This window comes from Gobius niger, assembly GCF_951799975.1.
Source record: "Gobius niger genome assembly, chromosome: 3".
Classification (NCBI taxonomy): domain Eukaryota; kingdom Metazoa; phylum Chordata; class Actinopteri; order Gobiiformes; family Gobiidae; genus Gobius; species Gobius niger.
In genome coordinates this window covers 1,049,299-1,066,099 of record NC_136854.1, presented here as the reverse complement: position 1 = coordinate 1,066,099, position 16,801 = coordinate 1,049,299, and the positions used below count along the sequence as shown (strand labels likewise).

At 49.5% G+C, this 16,801-nt stretch overlaps 1 protein-coding gene across 1 annotated transcript; it reads left to right on the top strand.

The window, feature by feature from the left end:
• The first annotated feature begins 424 nt into the window (after window positions 1-424).
• On the top strand, window positions 425-16,094 carry tbce (tubulin folding cofactor E). Its single transcript, XM_079554129.1, has 18 exons — window positions 425-445; window positions 650-801; window positions 3,463-3,547; window positions 5,183-5,347; window positions 5,505-5,592; window positions 7,039-7,136; window positions 7,218-7,320; window positions 7,385-7,461; window positions 8,182-8,277; window positions 9,209-9,273; window positions 10,684-10,748; window positions 10,845-11,048; window positions 11,088-11,318; window positions 12,410-12,548; window positions 12,624-12,692; window positions 12,763-12,822; window positions 12,923-13,014; window positions 15,938-16,094. Exons 2-18 carry the CDS (start codon window positions 693-695, stop codon window positions 16,031-16,033), a joined length of 1,842 nt encoding a protein of 613 aa, XP_079410255.1. The 5' UTR covers window positions 425-445; window positions 650-692; the 3' UTR covers window positions 16,034-16,094.
• Window positions 16,095-16,801: the final 707 nt, after the last annotated feature.

Sequence of the window (16,801 nt, the reverse complement as noted above, 5' to 3'; positions counted from 1 at the left end):
ATTACTATCAGAGAGAAGACTGCAGTACTTCACCTGTAAGTACTACTACTACTACTACTACTACTACTACTACTACTACTACTACTACTACTACTACTACTACTACTACTACTTTTACTATCAGAGAGAAGACTGCAGTACTTCACCTGTAAGTACTGCTACTACTATTACTACTACTACTACTACTACTACTACTACTACTACTACTACTTTTACTATCAGAGAGAAGACTGCAGTACTTCACCTGTAAGTACTGCTACTACTACTACTACTACTACTACTACTATTACTACTACTACTACTACTACTACTTTTACTATCAGAGAGAAGACTGCAGTACTTCACCTGTAAGTACTGCTACTACTATTACTACTACTACTACTATTACTACTACTACTACTACTACTACTTTTACTATCAGAGAGAAGACTGCAGTACTTCACATGTAAGTACTACTAATACTACTAATACTATCAGAGAGAGACTGCAGTACTTCACCTGTAACTACTACTACTACTACTATTGCTAATACTAGCAGGTCTTCTTGCTGCTCCTCTGAGGTTCTCTCTGGTTCATGTTTCTGTCTCTGCAGCAGGTCTTCTTGGTGCTTCTCTGAGGTTCTCTGAGGTTCATGTTTCTGTCTCTGCAGCAGGTCTTCTTGCTGCTCCTCTGAGGTTCTTCTGCCTGAGCTCATGGACGCCTCTGAGGTCCTGCTCCCGGACGACGCCGTGGGGAGGAGAGTGTCATATGGAGGAGAAAGAGCCACAGTGCGATACGTGGGACCAGTGCCTCCCACTACAGGCAAGTTCATCTGACTCTGACTCAGGGCAAGTTCATCTGACTCTGACTCAGGGCAAGTTCATCTGACTCTGACTCAGGGCAAGTTCATCTGACTCTGACTCAGGGCAAGTTCATCTGACTCTGACTCAGGGCAAGTTCATCTGACTCTGACTCAGGGCAAGTTCATCTGACTCCGACTCAGGGCAAGTTCATCTGACTCCGACTCAGGGCAGGTTCATCTGACTCGGACTCAGGGCAAGTTCATCTGACTCTGACTCAGGGCAAGTTCATCTGACTCAGACTCAGGGCAAGTTCATCTGACTCTGACTCAGGGCAAGTTCATCTGACTCTGACTCAGGGCAAGTTCATCTGACTCTGACTCAGGGCAAGTTCATCTGACTCAGACTCAGGGCAAGTTCATCTGACTCAGACTCAGGGCAAGTTCATCTGACTCTGACTCAGGGCAAGTTCATCTGACTCTGACTCAGGGCAAGTTCATCTGACTCTGACTCAGGGCAAGTTCATCTGACTCGGACTCAGGGCAAGTTCATCTGACTCTGACTCGGGGCAAGTTCATCTGACTCTGACTCAGGGCAAGTTCATCTGACTCTGACTCAGGGCAAGTTCATCTGACTCTGACTCAGGGCAAGTTCATCTGACTCTGACTCGGGGCAAGTTCATCTGACTCTGACTCAGGGCAAGTTCATCTGACTCTGACTCAGGGCAAGTTCATCTGACTCTGACTCAGGGCAAGTTCATCTGACTCTGACTCAGGGCAAGTTCATCTGACTCTGACTCAGGGCAAGTTCATCTGACTCTGACTCAGGGCAAGTTCATCTGACTCGGACTCAGGGCAAGTTCATCTGACTCTGACTCAGGGCAAGTTCATCTGACTCTGACTCAGGGCAAGTTCATCTGACTCGGACTCAGGGCAAGTTCATCTGACTCGGACTCAGGGCAAGTTCATCTGACTCTGACTCAGGGCAAGTTCATCTGACTCTGGACTGTCCTGGTCTCTCTCGGGTTCAGTTATTGTTGTTTTATTTAAAGGGGGGTATTATGCAAAATCGACTTTTTCAAGCTTTACATCATGTTATTAAGTCATTCCCTCATTAAAAACATGCCTGAAGTGTTGCCTTAGCACATTCACGTATTTTCGAGTAATCTGTAAAAACTCTGATGGCGGCCATTTTAGGGATAAAACGCCTGATTCCTTCAGGAAACGCCCTCGACCTCCAGGATACGCCTCCGACCTTTCGTCACCAGCCGAGTAACCAACCACTGCTCCTCAGCAGAACCCCCTCCCCGCAGTGTCCAGCCCTAAGATGTAAACAGAGTCATCATGGAGGATTAGCTTCATGTGTTGTGAACCGGAGCTACAGCAGACTTTTACAAAGACACATCAGTGTTTGTTACCGAAACACCCAGGATTAAAACCGGTGACAAGAGCGCTTATTTCAGCGGCTGGTTCTGCGCTGGGCCTTGATGATGCACAGAGCCTCCGGAGAAAGCTAATGCTAAGCTAAACCTCGAGTCATCACGTGAAAACGAGAAATATGCACACATAAAGTCAATAAAACCACCACACACATAAAGAACCGTTTAACAATGATCACACACAGAGCCTGGCTTGTTGATTTGGAAGTTTATTGCTCACATTTCATCTACAATGGGTCATAGACGAGTGGCTTTCTCCCGGAGCTAACAAGCTAGCCGCGACAAGCTAACGGGAAAATTCACTGAATACAAGCAGCATATTATGTATTGAAAACGTCACTAAAACAGGCAACTGCTTGAAGCAGCCTTTATGATGATCACACACGGAGCCTGGCTTGTTGATTTTGTAGTTTATTGCTCACATTTCATTTACAGTGAGTCGTAGCCGAGTGGTTTTCTCCCGGAGCTAAGGCACTATTAGCCACGACAAGCTAACAACCTTCACCTTCACAACATTCATTGAAAACAGGCAGCATATTATGCACAAATAACGTCAATAAAGCAGCAACTACTCGATGCAGCCTTTACGATGATCACACAATGAGCCTGGCTTTACACATTTGTGGTTTATTGCAGACTTTTCATCAACAATGAGCTGTAGTCGATTATAACAAGCTAACGGGTAACCTCTAAAAACCACTGTCCACCTGCACAGATAATGTCCGTCTTTGAATCGTATGGGCTCCTGCAGATCCTGGTGTCGTCCATGGGGGTATAGTTAGAGATCCATAGGGCAGATGCAAAGAGAGAGCCTCCAAACAGCAGTTATTTTTCAGGCAAGAGCCCCTTCCAAGCGTCCGGTGTGGAAGGTTCGTCTCCAAATAATATCCTGTGTGGCCATTGTTCCCAAAGTGATAAACAGTAGCTCCTTTCCAACAATAAAAATTAAAATGCACCGATCGTAGTTTCAATACAGTTGAGACAACGAGCGCAGTGTTGTTGTGATGCCACAGACAGCGTGTGGAGGGGGCGTGTCGGAAAGGGTCAGAGGTTCTTAAAGAAACAGAGGCCTATTTCAAGTCATTTGCTACCGCCATTTTGAAAGAGCAATTTTATACAAGGCAGTTATTCTAATTTACTGCATTTACAGACCAACAGAAGGTTTGGTCATCATTGTAGTGTGATATAGACTGGTGCTATGTGGCTGAAAAAAGCATAATACCCCCTCTTTAAATGTGTTTGTAGGAGTTTGGCTCGGAGTGGAGTGGGACAATACAGAGCGAGGGAAACACGACGGCGTCCACGAGGGAGTGCAGTACTTCACCTGCAGGTAAAATACTACTACTACTACTACTGCTACTACTGCTAATACTGCTACTGCTACTGCTACTGCTGCTACTGCTGCTACTACTGCTACTACTGCTACTACTGCTGTTCCTACTGCTACTGCTACTTGTGTTTATTAAAGGAATAGGCCACCGTTTTTACATACTGAGATATGTTCTTACCTAACCTTAGCCGAGTTAATATATCCCCGTCTGGTCTTTGTCCGTGCGCTCACACATACGCAGCCTCTCCCACATGTCACATAGCTCCAAAAAAGCTCACGATAGAAGCTACCAAGCTCTTCCACGTGTTCCCTATTTAAATAAAGTTACGTGAAGTGTTTTCATGCGAAGTATATTTACACAGAAATGTAGCATGTCGATTTTATGTAAGGGGCGAAACAAGACCCCTCCGCTTCGCGTCGGGGTCCGGTTCGCCCTGTCGGTACTTATTTTCCCGATAATGACCAGCGTTCTATACATTATCCCGCTTATTATACGGCCATTTGCCAACTGAACACACACAACATAAACTTTGTACGCTTTTATGAAGGCCGAAAGGTTTATTTAATGACATCCGCGACAAATAGTTCCCAAAAGTTTGCGCGTTTCGCTGCAGCGTTTGGCTAGGCTAGAAGCAGCAAGGCTAGCAGTTAGCCTTGCTGCTTAGTTGAAGGCGCAGTTGGAGGAATGGTGGTGAATCTTTGGGTAAATTGAAAGTCAGACTCACGCTAACTTCACGAGCAATTCCCCCAACTTCTCTCTCAGTGACGGGGACAGAGAGAGTGTCCGCTACTACGTACGCGCGGAGTGATATGAAAGCACGAACTCCGTTGCCAACTCTCGTATCGTTACGCCTCACAATATAGTCCCCCTTTTTATCTGCTTATAAAATCGACATGCTACATTTCTGTGTAAATATACTTTGCATGAAAACACTTCACGTAACTTTATTTAAATAGGGAACACGTGGAAGAGCTTGGTAGCTTCTATCGTGAGCTTTTTCGGAGCTATGTGACATGTGGGAGAGGCTGCGTTTGCCTGACAGAGCGCACGGACAAAGACCAGACGGGGATATATTAACTCGACTAAGGTTAGGTAAGAACATATCTCAGTATGTAAAAACGGTGGCCTATTCCTTTAAGAATCCAGTCCTGTTGTAGTTACAGTTGTAGTTCCTCTCTCTCCTGTTGTAGTTACTGTTGTAGTTCCTCTCCTGTTGTAGTTACAGTTGTAGTTCCTCTCCTGTTGTAGTTACTGTTGTAGTTCCTCTCCTGTTGTAGTTACAGTTGTAGTTCCTCTCCTGTTGTAGTTACAGTTGTAGTTCCTCTCCTGTTGTAGTTACAGTTGTAGTTCCTCTCCTGTTGTAGTTACAGTTGTAGTTCCTCTCCTGTTGTAGTTACAGTTGTAGTTCCTCTCCTGTTGTAGTTACAGTTGTAGTTCCTCTCCTGTTGTAGTTACAGTTGTAGTTCCTCTCCTGTTGTAGTTACAGTTGTAGTTCCTCTCCTGTTGTAGTTACAGTTGTAGTTCCTCTCCTGTTGTAGTTACTGTTGTAGTTCTTCTCCTGTTGTAGTTACAGTTGTAGTTACAGTTGTAGTTCCTCTCCTGTTGTAGTTACTGTTGTAGTTCCTCTCCTGCAGCTCTCCCGGCTCCGGCTCCTTCGTGCGTCCGTCTAAAGTGTCGTTCGGGCTGGACTTCCTGACGGCCGTGGAGCAGCTTTACCACATCGATACAGACGAGGTGCTGAGTGAAGACATCAACATCTCCTCCAAGAAACTGCAGTGGGACAGAGTCAGGGAGCGCAGGTAAACCTCTGTATCCACACTGATGCCTCTACATGTGTGTAATCACCTACACTGATGCCTCTACATGTGTGTAATCACCTACACTGATGCCTCTACATGTGTGTAATCACCTACACTGATGCCTCTACATGTATGTAACTCCCTGCGTGTGTTTCAGCTTCGAGAGTCTTCCCTCCATCATCCTGAACCGCAGTGACGTCTGCAGCGCCGGAGCCGAGGGCGAGATCAGGGAAACCACGCCCAATATCCTTTCACTGAGGTCAGAAACATCTGCACGAACCGGAGAAACATCTGCATGAACCGGAGAAACATCTGGACACTTGTAGAGAATCTCAGGTGTCGTCCAGAGCAGACGTAACTATCGCACTGGACAGACCAGATCCAGGGCTTTTAGTGTTTTAGCAAAGCTGCTAATTAGCAATTGCAATATCCGACCCCAAAAACAAACACAATATTAATTGGAAAAAAAATATATGTTTTGTTGAAAAATGGAGAAAAAAACAATTGGGGGGAAAAATGAAGAATTAAAAAAAAATATGAAAAACAAAAAAAAAAATGTGGGGAAATGACAACCTTGTATAAAAAATAAAAAAATAATAAATAAATAATTGGGGGGAAAAAATGAATAATTGGGGAAATGAAAACTTTTGAAGAAAAAATAAGAAAATATTGGAAAAAAAATAGCACAAAAAAAAGGAAAAATTGGGGGGAAATGACAACTAAAAAAAAACAAAAAAAACAACTGCAATTAATTGGATAAAAAAATTGGGGGGAAAAATAAAGAACTGAAAAAAAGTGAAGCATTGGGGAAATGAGAACTTTTGAAAAACAAGAAGAGAAAATATTGGAAAAATATAGCAAAATGAAAAAAATGAAAAAATTGAAAAAAAAATCGAAAAATGAAGAACTGAAAAAAAAAAGAAAAACTGGGGGAAAATGAAAAAATATGAAAAATTTTAAAAAAAAAAGGAAAAATTGAGGGAAATGACAAATTTGTAAAAAAAAAAAAAAAAAAAAAAAAACAACAACAATTAATTGGGAAAAAAATGAATAATTGGGGAAATGAAAACCTTTGAAGAAAAAATAAGAAAATATTGGAAAAAAATAGCAAAATAAAAAAAAAGGAAAAAATATGAAAAAAATAAGGAAAAATTGAGGGAAATGACAAATTTGTAAAAAAAAACAAACAAAACAAAAAACAATTAATTGGATAAAAAAATTGGGGGGGGAAATAAAGAATTGAAAAAAAAAAAAATTTGAAAAAAAAAACCAAGAATAATTGGGGAAATGAAAACTTTTGAAGAAAAAAAATAAGAAAATATTGGAAAAAAATAGCAAAATAAAAACAAAAAAAAATGATTTGAATTGTTTTTTTTTTAAGAATTGAAAAAAATAAAAAAAATGAAACACAGGGAGTTGTCCAGTCTCATTCACTGGCACTGGACGATCGGGAGCTGTTTTATTTTGAAAGGAAACAATTACAGCCTCTCACATTTATACACAGCGCCTTCCTACCTGCATTATAATGAACCACTCACCCTTTCAATCATTCATACACCAGCATCAACACTGGAGGCGAGGAGGGTGACGTGTCTTGCCCAAGGACACAACGACCCTGTGCAGGTGATCAGTGTCGTAGCTCCTGCTCTTATCCATCGTCTGCTTCTGATTGGTCCTTAACCGTGTCACATGTGCGGTGGCTGGACCTGAGCCGCACTCTGATTGGCCGCTGGGTGGACGTCGCGGCGATCACTGACCAGATGGTGGCGCTGGAGGGACTGCAGCTCAGGTAAGACACAGAGCGCGCCCGGCTGAAGCGGCTGAAGCGGCTGAAGCGACTGAAGCTCTTCACTTATTCCCTCTGTTGCAGTTTTAACCGCCTGGCTCCGCCCCCTGACCCCGCCTCGCTCTCCGCCTCCTTCTCCCGCCTCACCGCGCTGGCCCTGATGGAGTGCGCCCTCTCCTGGTCACAGGTAAGCACCGCTCTGACCCCTGACCCCCGGGGGAAACTCGTGTTCAGTCTGTGCTGTGGTTCAGGTGCTGCACTGCGCCCCCATGTGGCCACAGCTGGAAGACCTGAGTCTGGAGGGAAACCACATCAGCGCCATCACCAGGTCAGTCCTGGTTTAACCTCTTAACTCCCGCCTGAACCGAGAGCATCTTTTTCCTCACGTCGTCAGATTTGTTTTCCATCATTTTTGTGTTGGGGATTCAACTCATTTATGTAACTTTTTTGTCATTTTTTGTCAAATATTTATCACATTTTTGTCATTTTTTTGTCACACTTTGTGATTTTTTTGTCACATTTTTTATCCGATTTTTGTCATTTTTTTGCAACATTTTGGTCATGTTTTTGTCACATTTTTGTCACATTTTTATCACATTTCTGTCATATTTGTAATTTTTAGTAACATTTTCGTCATTTTTTTGTCAAATATTTATCACATTTTTGTAATTTTTTTGTCACATTTTTTCATGTTTTCATCAATTTTTTTATCAGATTTTTGTCTTTTTTTTGCTACATTTTGGTCTTTTTTTGTCATATTTTTGTCCATTTCTTGTGACATTTTTGTGACATTTTTGCCACTTTTTCATAAATTTTTCGTCTCTTTTTTTGTCATGTTTTTCTCACTTTTTTGTCACATTTCCATCATTGTTTTCGTCTCAGTTTTGTTGCTATTTTCACTGCTTTTTTCCAGAAGCTTTTGGATTGGGGTAAAGCCAAACTGGAGAAAATGTGCTCGGTTCAGGTGGGAGTTAAGGGGTTTTAACCTGCAGACATTTAAGACTAATAACGAACATGATGTGATCTTCTCTCCTCACTGGGTCTTCAGTCCGGGTCCGGTCCTCCTGCAGACCCTGAAGTCCTTGACTCTGGCGAGGAACCCTCTGGAGCAGGAGTCGCTGCTGGCTCTGGCGTCTCTGCCCAGGTCTGTGCGGGTTAAAGCAGGTTATACCATGGTCTGGGTGAATACTGGACTCTGATTGGCTGGTGCATTATTTTGGTGTAACCGCACACGTAGTCCGGTAGTTAAATCACTGGGATGTCACTCCGCTGTGGCGTCGCCATAGCAACGCCTGACACAGCTGAATCAGATAAACACGTAATTAGTGACTGACAGGAACGTATGAGATGGATTTAGTGTTTGCTAAATGTTTGTAGAGGAGAGTGAGCAGCTAGGTTAGCTACTGTTAATAACATATGAGCTTTACATTTCTATTGGAAACGGTTAAGGCTATTCATCATTTTCAGGCGTACATAAAATGATCCTGCATTGAAGCATATTTGTCTGGATTAGTAAAGTCAAACATAAAAGTTTCAGTTGGGGGGGCCCAGGTGTGAGCGACTCCACCGCAGCTGTTTCCATAAACAGTTGAGCTGGTTGAGCTAGCTAGCTTTAGCTTCAGGTTAAACCTTGTAAAAGGTAAATAACTCCTGCCCACGAGTGGCGCATATCGGTGTTTCCTTCCAGGGAAAAGTGTTTCCGGGTTAGTCCTGTTGTGTTGTGATTCTGTGCTGATGTTGTGTCGTTGAGCCTGACTGAGATCCTCGTAATAGCTGCGGAGAATGACTCGCTCTGAGACCAGCCTTCAGTGACCGGCTAATAACCCACACAAAATAGTCCCGTAGTCTGGCAGATTTAGTGACTTTAGTCAATGAAAAACACATTTATTATAAATGTTAGGTTTGTGGGACCCTGGTATAAGCGGATTAAACAACGAGGAGCCGCGTTAGACTCCGCTGCGCGTCGTGGTGTTCTTGACTCCGCGTCGTGCATTATAACCGTCTAATGTGGCTCCTCGTTGTTTAATCCTTACTTAAAGGCGTTAGCTGCAGGTCTGAGCGTGTCTGTGTTTCAGGCTGGAGCAGCTGAACCTGGCCCAGACCGGACTCTCCATGATCCACTTCCCAGACTCGGGACCAGGTACAGACTCAGGTTCCTCTTCACCTTTTCTCCTCTTCTGCTCCTCCTCTTCTTCTGCTCCTCCTCTTCTTCTCCTCCTCTTCTCCTTCTCCTCTTCTTCTTCTGCTCCTCCTCTTCTTCTACTCCTCTTCTTCTCCTCCTCTTCTTCTTCTTCTCCTCCTCCTCTTCTTCTGCTCCTCCTCTTCTTCTTCTCCTCTTCTTCTTCTTCTCCTCCTCTTCTTCTTCTCCTCCTCCTCTTCTTCTGCTCCTCCTCTTCTTCTTCTCCTCTTCTTCTTCTTCTCCTCCTCTTCTCCTTCTCCTCCTCCTCTTCTTCTGCTCCTCCTCTTCTTCTTCTTCTCCTCTTCTTCTCTCCTCCTCTTCTCCTCCTTCTCTTCTTCTGCTCCTCTTCTCCTCCTCCTCTTCTTCTGCTCCTCTTCTTCTTCTTCTCCTCCTCTTCTCCTTCTCTTCTTCTCCTCCTCCTCTTCTTCTTCTCCTCTTCTCCTCCTCCTCTTCTTCTGCTCCTCCTCTTCTTCTCCTCCTCCTCTTCTTCTCCTCCTCCTCTTCTTCTTCTCCTCTTCTCCTCCTCATCTTCTTCTGCTCCTCCTCTTCTTCTTCTCCTCTCCTCCTCCTCCTCCTCTTCTCCTTCTCTTCTTCTCCTCCTCCTCTTCTTCTGCTCCTCCTCTTCTTCTTCTTCTTCTCCTCTTCTTCTTCTTCTCCTCCTCTTCTCCTTCTCTTCTTCTCCTCCTCCTCTTCTTCCCCTTTTCTCCTCCTCCTCTTCTTCTGCTCCTCCTCTTCTTCTCCTCCTCCTCTTCTTCTTCTTCTACTCCTCCTCTTCTTCTGCTCCTCCTCTTCTTCTTCTTCTTCTCCTCCTCTTCTCCTCCTCTTCTCCTCCTCTTCTCCTCCTCTCCTCATCCTCCTCTTCTTCTCCTCTCCTCCTCCTCCTCTTCTCCTCCTCTTCTTCTTCTCCTCATCTCGTCCTCCTCTTCTTCTGCTCCTCCTCTTCTTCTCCTCTTCTCCTCCTCCTCTTCTCCTCCTCCTCTTCTTCTTCTCCTCTTCTCCTCTCCTTTTCTTCTCTCCTCTTCTTCTTCTCCTCTTCTTCTCCTCCTCCTCTTCTCCTCCTCTTCTTCTCCTCCTCCTCTACGTCTTCTCCTCCTCTTCTCCTCTTGTCTCTTTACCCCTCTTCCTCCTCTTCTTCTCCTCTTCTCCTCCTCCTCTTCTCCTCCTCCTCTTCTCCTCCTCCTCTTCTCCTCCTCCTATTCTTCTCCTCCTCTTCTTCTCCTCCTCCTCTTCTTCTCCTCCTCTTCTCCTCCTCCTCTTCTTCTCCTCCTCTTCTCCTCCTCCTCCTCTTCTCCTCCTCTTCTCCTCCTCCTCCTCTTCTCCTCCTCCTCCTCCTCTCCCATTCTCCTCTCTTTACTCCTCCCTTGTTTCCAGGAGAAGACACTCAGATGTTTCCGGCTCTGAAGAACCTGAACCTGGACCAGAACAGTATTTCTGAGGTGAGGCCTTCACTGTCCCCCGTGAAGTCTCCTCCTGTATCTGTAGTAAAAGTATCTGTAGTAAAAGTATCTGTAGTAAAGTAGTTTCTCCCTCAGTGGTCGGTGGTGAACGAGTTGACGAAGCTTCGTTCTCTGGAGCAGTTTTCGTGTCGAGCGAATCCTCTGAAGACGAGCGACGGAAACCACAAAACCTGCACCCAGATCCTCATCGCCAAACTGCCCCGAGTGTCCCTGCTCAACGGCACAAAGGTAAACACAACCATCAACCTGCCCCGAGTGTCCCTGCTCAACGGCACAAAGGTAAAACTGCCCCGAGTGTCCCTGCTCAACGGCACAAAGGTAAACACAACCATCAACCTGCCCCGAGTGTCCCTGCTCAACGGCACAAAGGTAAAACTGCCCCGAGTGTCCCTGCTCAACGGCACAAAGGTAAACACAACCATCAACCTGCCCCGAGTGTCCCTGCTCAACGGCACAAAGGTAACCCCGCCCCGAGTGTCCCTGCTCAACGGCACAAAGGTAAACACAACCATCAACCTGCCCCGAGTGTCCCTGCTCAACGGCACAAAGGTAAACACAACCATCAAGGCTTTGGTTCAAAAAGAGCCACGCCCACATCAGACCAAGGCCACACCCACATCAGACCAAGGCCACGCCCACATCAGACCATGGTCACGCCCACATCAGACCAAGGCCACGCCCACATCAGACCAAGGCCACACCCACATCAGACCAAGGTCACGCCCACATCAGACCAAGGCCACGCCCACATCAGACCAAGGTCACGCCCACATCAGACCAAGGCCACACCCACATCAGACCAAGGCCACGCCCACATCAGACCGAGGTCACGCCCACATCAGACCATGGTGACGCCCACATCAGACCGAGGTCACGCCCACATCAGACCAAGGCCACGCCCACATCAGACCGAGGCCACGCCCACATCAGACCGAGGTCACGCCCACATCAGACCATGGTGACGCCCACATCAGACCGAGGCCACGCCCACATCAGACCAAGGCCACGCCCACATCAGACCGAGGCCAAACCCACATCAGACCAAGGCCACACCCACATCAGACCGAGGCCACGCCCACATCAGACCAAGGCCACATCAGACCAAGGCCACGCCCACATCAGACCAAGGCCACGCCCACATCAGACCGAGGTCACGCCCACACCAGACCAAGGCCACGCCCACATAAGACCAATACCACGCCCACATCAGACCAAGGCCACATCAGACCAAGGCCACGCCCACATCAGACCGAGGTCACGCCCACACCAGACCGAGGCCACGCCCACATCAGACCAAGGCCACATCAGACCAAGGCCACGCCCACATCAGACCGAGGCCACGCCCACATCAGACCAAGGCCACATCAGACCAAGGCCACATCAGACCAAGGCCACGCCCACATCAGACCAAGGCCACATCAGACCAAGGCCACATCAGACCAAGGCCACATCAGACCAAGGCCACATCAGACCAAGGCCACATCAGACCAAGGCCACATCAGACCAAGGCCACATCAGACCAAGGCCACGCCCACATCAGACCAAGGCCACGCCCACATAAGACCAATACCACGCCCACATCGGACCGAGGCGAAGCAGCCCTGGTTTGTCTCTAACATCTGTCTAACATCTGTGTACAGGTGAGGGCGGACGACCGCAGGGGGGCGGAGCTCGACTACATTAAACTGTTCGGGGAGGCGTGGCTGCAGGCCGGGGGGCGGAGCCAGCCCAGCCCTGACTTCATCACAGACCACCCCCGATACCAGGCGCTGATCCAGAGTGAGTCCACCTCTGTCAGCCTCTGTCAGCCTGCCCCTGGGCGGCTGTGGCTTCATGACCTGTCCTGTGTTGCAGAGTACGGCGCCCCCGAGGACGGAGAGCTGAAGAAACCTGAGCCGTTTGCTCTGAAGAACCAGCTCCTCAGTCAGAGCCGCACATTTACCTTTAACGCTTTAACCCTGTCAGAGTAAAAACAAAGTGTTTCCTGTTTCAGAAATCCACTTCCTGTTTCCAGACGACGCCGAGCGCAAACGAATCGAGAAGAAGCTCCCAGGTACAGCTCCGTCCCGTCGCACGTGTTTCCAGACGCTTTAATATCGCAGTATGTTCATAAGGTGACTCATGAGTTCCTAATGTTCATGTTTTGTTTGTAGCGTCGATGGAGCTGCAGAAAGTCAAAGGGCTGTTACACCGACTGCTGAAGATCCCCACGGCGGAGCTGAGCCTGAGCTACACCTCCCCCAAGGTACGACACCGCCCCCTACAGCTGCCCCAAGGTACGACACCGCCCCCTACAGCTCCCCCAAGGTACGACACCGCCCCCTACAGCTGCCCCAAGGTACGACACCGCCCCCTACAGCTGCCATAAGGTACTACACCTCCCCCTACAGCTGCCCCAAGGTACGACACCGCCCCCTACAGCTCCCCCAAGGTACGACACCGCCCCCTACAGCTGCCCCAAGGTACGACACCGCCCCCTACAGCTGCCATAAGGTACTACACCTCCCCCTACAGCTGCCCCAAGGTACGACACCTCCCCCTACACCTCCCCCAAGGTACGACACCGCCCCCTACAGCTGCCATAAGGTACTACACCTCCCCCTACAGCTGCCCCAAGGTACGACACCGCCCCCTACAGCTGCCCCAAGGTACTACACCTCCCCCTACAGCTGCCCCAAGGTACTGCACCCCCCCTACAGCTGCCATAAGGTACTACACCTCCCCCTACAGCTCCCCCAAGGTACGACACCGCCCCCTACAGCTGCCCCAAGGTACGACACCTCCCCCTACAGCTGCCATAAGGTACTACAGTCCCCCTACAGCTGCCCCAAGGTACGACACCGCCCCCTACAGCTGCCCCAAGGTAGTACACCTCCCCCTACAGCTGCCCCAAGGTACGACACCGCCCCCTACACCTCCCCCAAGGTACGACACCGCCCCCTACAGCTCCCCCAAGGTACGACACCGCCCCCTACAGCTCCCCCAAGGTACGACACCGCCCCCTACAGCTGCCCCAAGGTACGACACCGCCCCCTACAGCTGCCCCAAGGTACGACACCGCCCCCTACAGCTCCCCCAAGGTACTACAGTCCCCCTACAGCTCCCCCAAGGTACGACTCCGCCCCCTACAGCTGCCCCGAGGTACTACAGTCCCCCTACAGCTCCCCCAAGGTACGACACCGCCCCCTACAGCTGCCCCAAGGTACGACACCGCCCCCTACAGCTGCCCCGAGGTACGACACCTCCCCCTACAGCTGCCCCGAGGTACGACACCTCCCCCTACAGCTCCCCCAAGGTACGACACCTCCCCCTACAGCTGCCCCAAGGTACGAAACCGCCCCCTACAGCTGCCCCGAGGTACTACAGTCCCCCTACAGCTGCCCAAAGGTACTACAGTCCCCCTACAGCTGCCCAAAGGTACTACACCTCCCCCTACAGCTGCCCCAAGGTACGACACCGCCCCCTACAGCTGCCTCAAGGTACTACACCTCCCCCTACAGCTGCCCAAAGGTACTACACCTCCCCCTACAGCTGCCCCAAGGTACTACACCTCCCCCTACAGCTGCCCCAAGGTACTACACCTCCCCCTACAGCTGCCCCAAGGTACGACACCGCCCCCTACAGCTCCCCCAAGGTACGACACCGCCCCCTACAGCTGCCCCAAGGTACTACACCTCCCCCTACACCTCCCCCAAGGTACGACACCGCCCCCTACAGCTCCCCCAAGGTACGACACCGCCCCCTACAGCTCCCCCAAGGTACGACACCGCCCCCTACACCTCCCCCAAGGTACGACACCGCCCCCTACAGCTGCCCCAAGGTACTACACCTCCCCCTACAGCTGCCCCAAGGTACTACAGTCCCCCTACAGCTGCCCCAAGGTACGACACCTCCCCCTACAGCTCCCCAAAGGTACTACACCTCCCCCTACAGCTGCCCCAAGGTACGACACCTCCCCCTACAGCTCCCCAAAGGTACTACACCTCCCCCTACAGCTGCCCCAAGGTACTACACCTCCCCCTACAGCTGCCCCAAGGTACTACAGTCCCCCTACAGCTGCCCCAAGGTACGACACCTCCCCCTACAGCTCCCCAAAGGTACTACACCTCCCCCTACAGCTGCCCCAAGGTACGACACCTCCCCCTACAGCTCCCCAAAGGTACAACACCGCCCCCTACAGCTCCCCCAAGGTACGACACCTCCCCCTACAGCTGCCCCAAGGTACAACACCGCCCCCTACAGCTCCCCCAAGGTACTACAGTCCCCCTACAGCTGCCCCAAGGTACTACACCTCCCCCTACAGCTCCCCCAAGGTACTACAGTCCCCCTACAACTCCCCCAAGGTACTACACCGCCCCCTACAACTCCCCCAAGGTACGACACCGCCCCCTACAGCTGCCCCAAGGTACTACACCTCCCCCTACAGCTGCCCCAAGGTACGACACCGCCCCCTACAACTCCCCCAAGGTACTACACCGCCCCCTACAGCTGCCCCAAGGTACGACACCGCCCCCTACAACTCCCCCAAGGTACGACACCTCCCCCTACAGCTGCCCCAAGGTACTACACCTCCCCCTACAGCTCCCCCAAGGTACTACACCGCCCCCTACAGCTGCCCCGAGGTACTACAGTCCCCCTACAGCTGCCCAAAGGTACTACAGTCCCCCTACAGCTGCCCCAAGGTACTACAGTCCCCCTACAGCTGCCCAAAGGTACTACAGTCCCCCTACAGCTGCCCCAAGGTACTACACCTCCCCCTACAGCTGCCCCGAGGTACTACAGTCCCCCTACAGCTGCCCCGAGGTACTACAGTCCCCCTACAGCTGCCCCAAGGTACTACACCTCCCCCTACAGCTGCCCCGAGGTACTACACCTCCCCCTACAGCTGCCCCAAGGTACTACACCTCCCCCTACAGCTGCCCCGAGGTACTACAGTCCCCCTACAGCTGCCCCGAGGTACTACAGTCCCCCTACAGCTGCCCAAAGGTACTACAGTCCCCCTACAGCTGCCCCGAGGTACTACAGTCCCCCTACAGCTGCCCAAAGGTACTACAGTCCCCCTACAGCTGCCCAAAGGTACTACAGTCCCCCTACAGCTGCCCAAAGGTACGACACCGCCCCCTACAGCTGCCCCAGTGAAACAGCTCAGTCTCTGGTGTTTGTTGCAGATGGAGGGGACCGAGTTCCAGATGGACAACGACCTGAAGAGTCTCCAGTTCTACTCCATCGAGGACGGAGACACAGTCCTGGTCCGCTGGTCCTGATCCTGATCTACTGATCCTGATCCGCTGGTCCTGATCTTGATCCTGATCCTGATCCTGATCCTGATCCTGATCCTGATCCTGGTCCTGATCCACTGGTCCTGATCCTGGTCCAATAATCCTGATCCGCTGGTCCTGATCCTGGTCCAGTGGTCCTGATCCTGGTCCAGTTGTCCTGATCCTGATCCTGATCCTGATCCTGATCCTGGTCCTGATCCTGATCCTGATCCTGATCCTGATCCTGATCCTGGTCCTGGTCCGGGTTTGTCTCGGACCAAGCTAAAGACTTTACCACAGAGTCACGAGACCTGGTTTGAACCTGTATTTCAGACGTTGGACTCTGTGTCTCTGTGGCTGATCAGACTCTGATTAAACGCTAAGGACAGATCTCCCTCTGGGACAGTAAAGTCTTCAAATGCAAAAATAAAAGTCTCCAGAGCCGTGACTGATGATTCTGTTTGAGCTGTGATGGAAATGAACTTCTCATTTATCCCTAAAGTATGAGGAGGCGAAGGAGCGAAGTCTGACCCCGAAACAAACGTCCACAAAATAATAAACGGCTCAGGTTTAAAGTGCACGGCTGTAAGATTAAAAGGGCGAAAGAAGATTGTTTTTGTAGCTCTTTTGTCTATTTTGAGTTTTTTTCTATAAGGTTTTAGATTTGGGTAAAGCCAAACTTGAAAAAATGTGCTCGGTTCAGGTGGAGGTTAAGAGGTTTAAAAGAATCAAGTTCATCCTGTTAAGAATCAGGTCAAATGCTTGGCTGAGGTG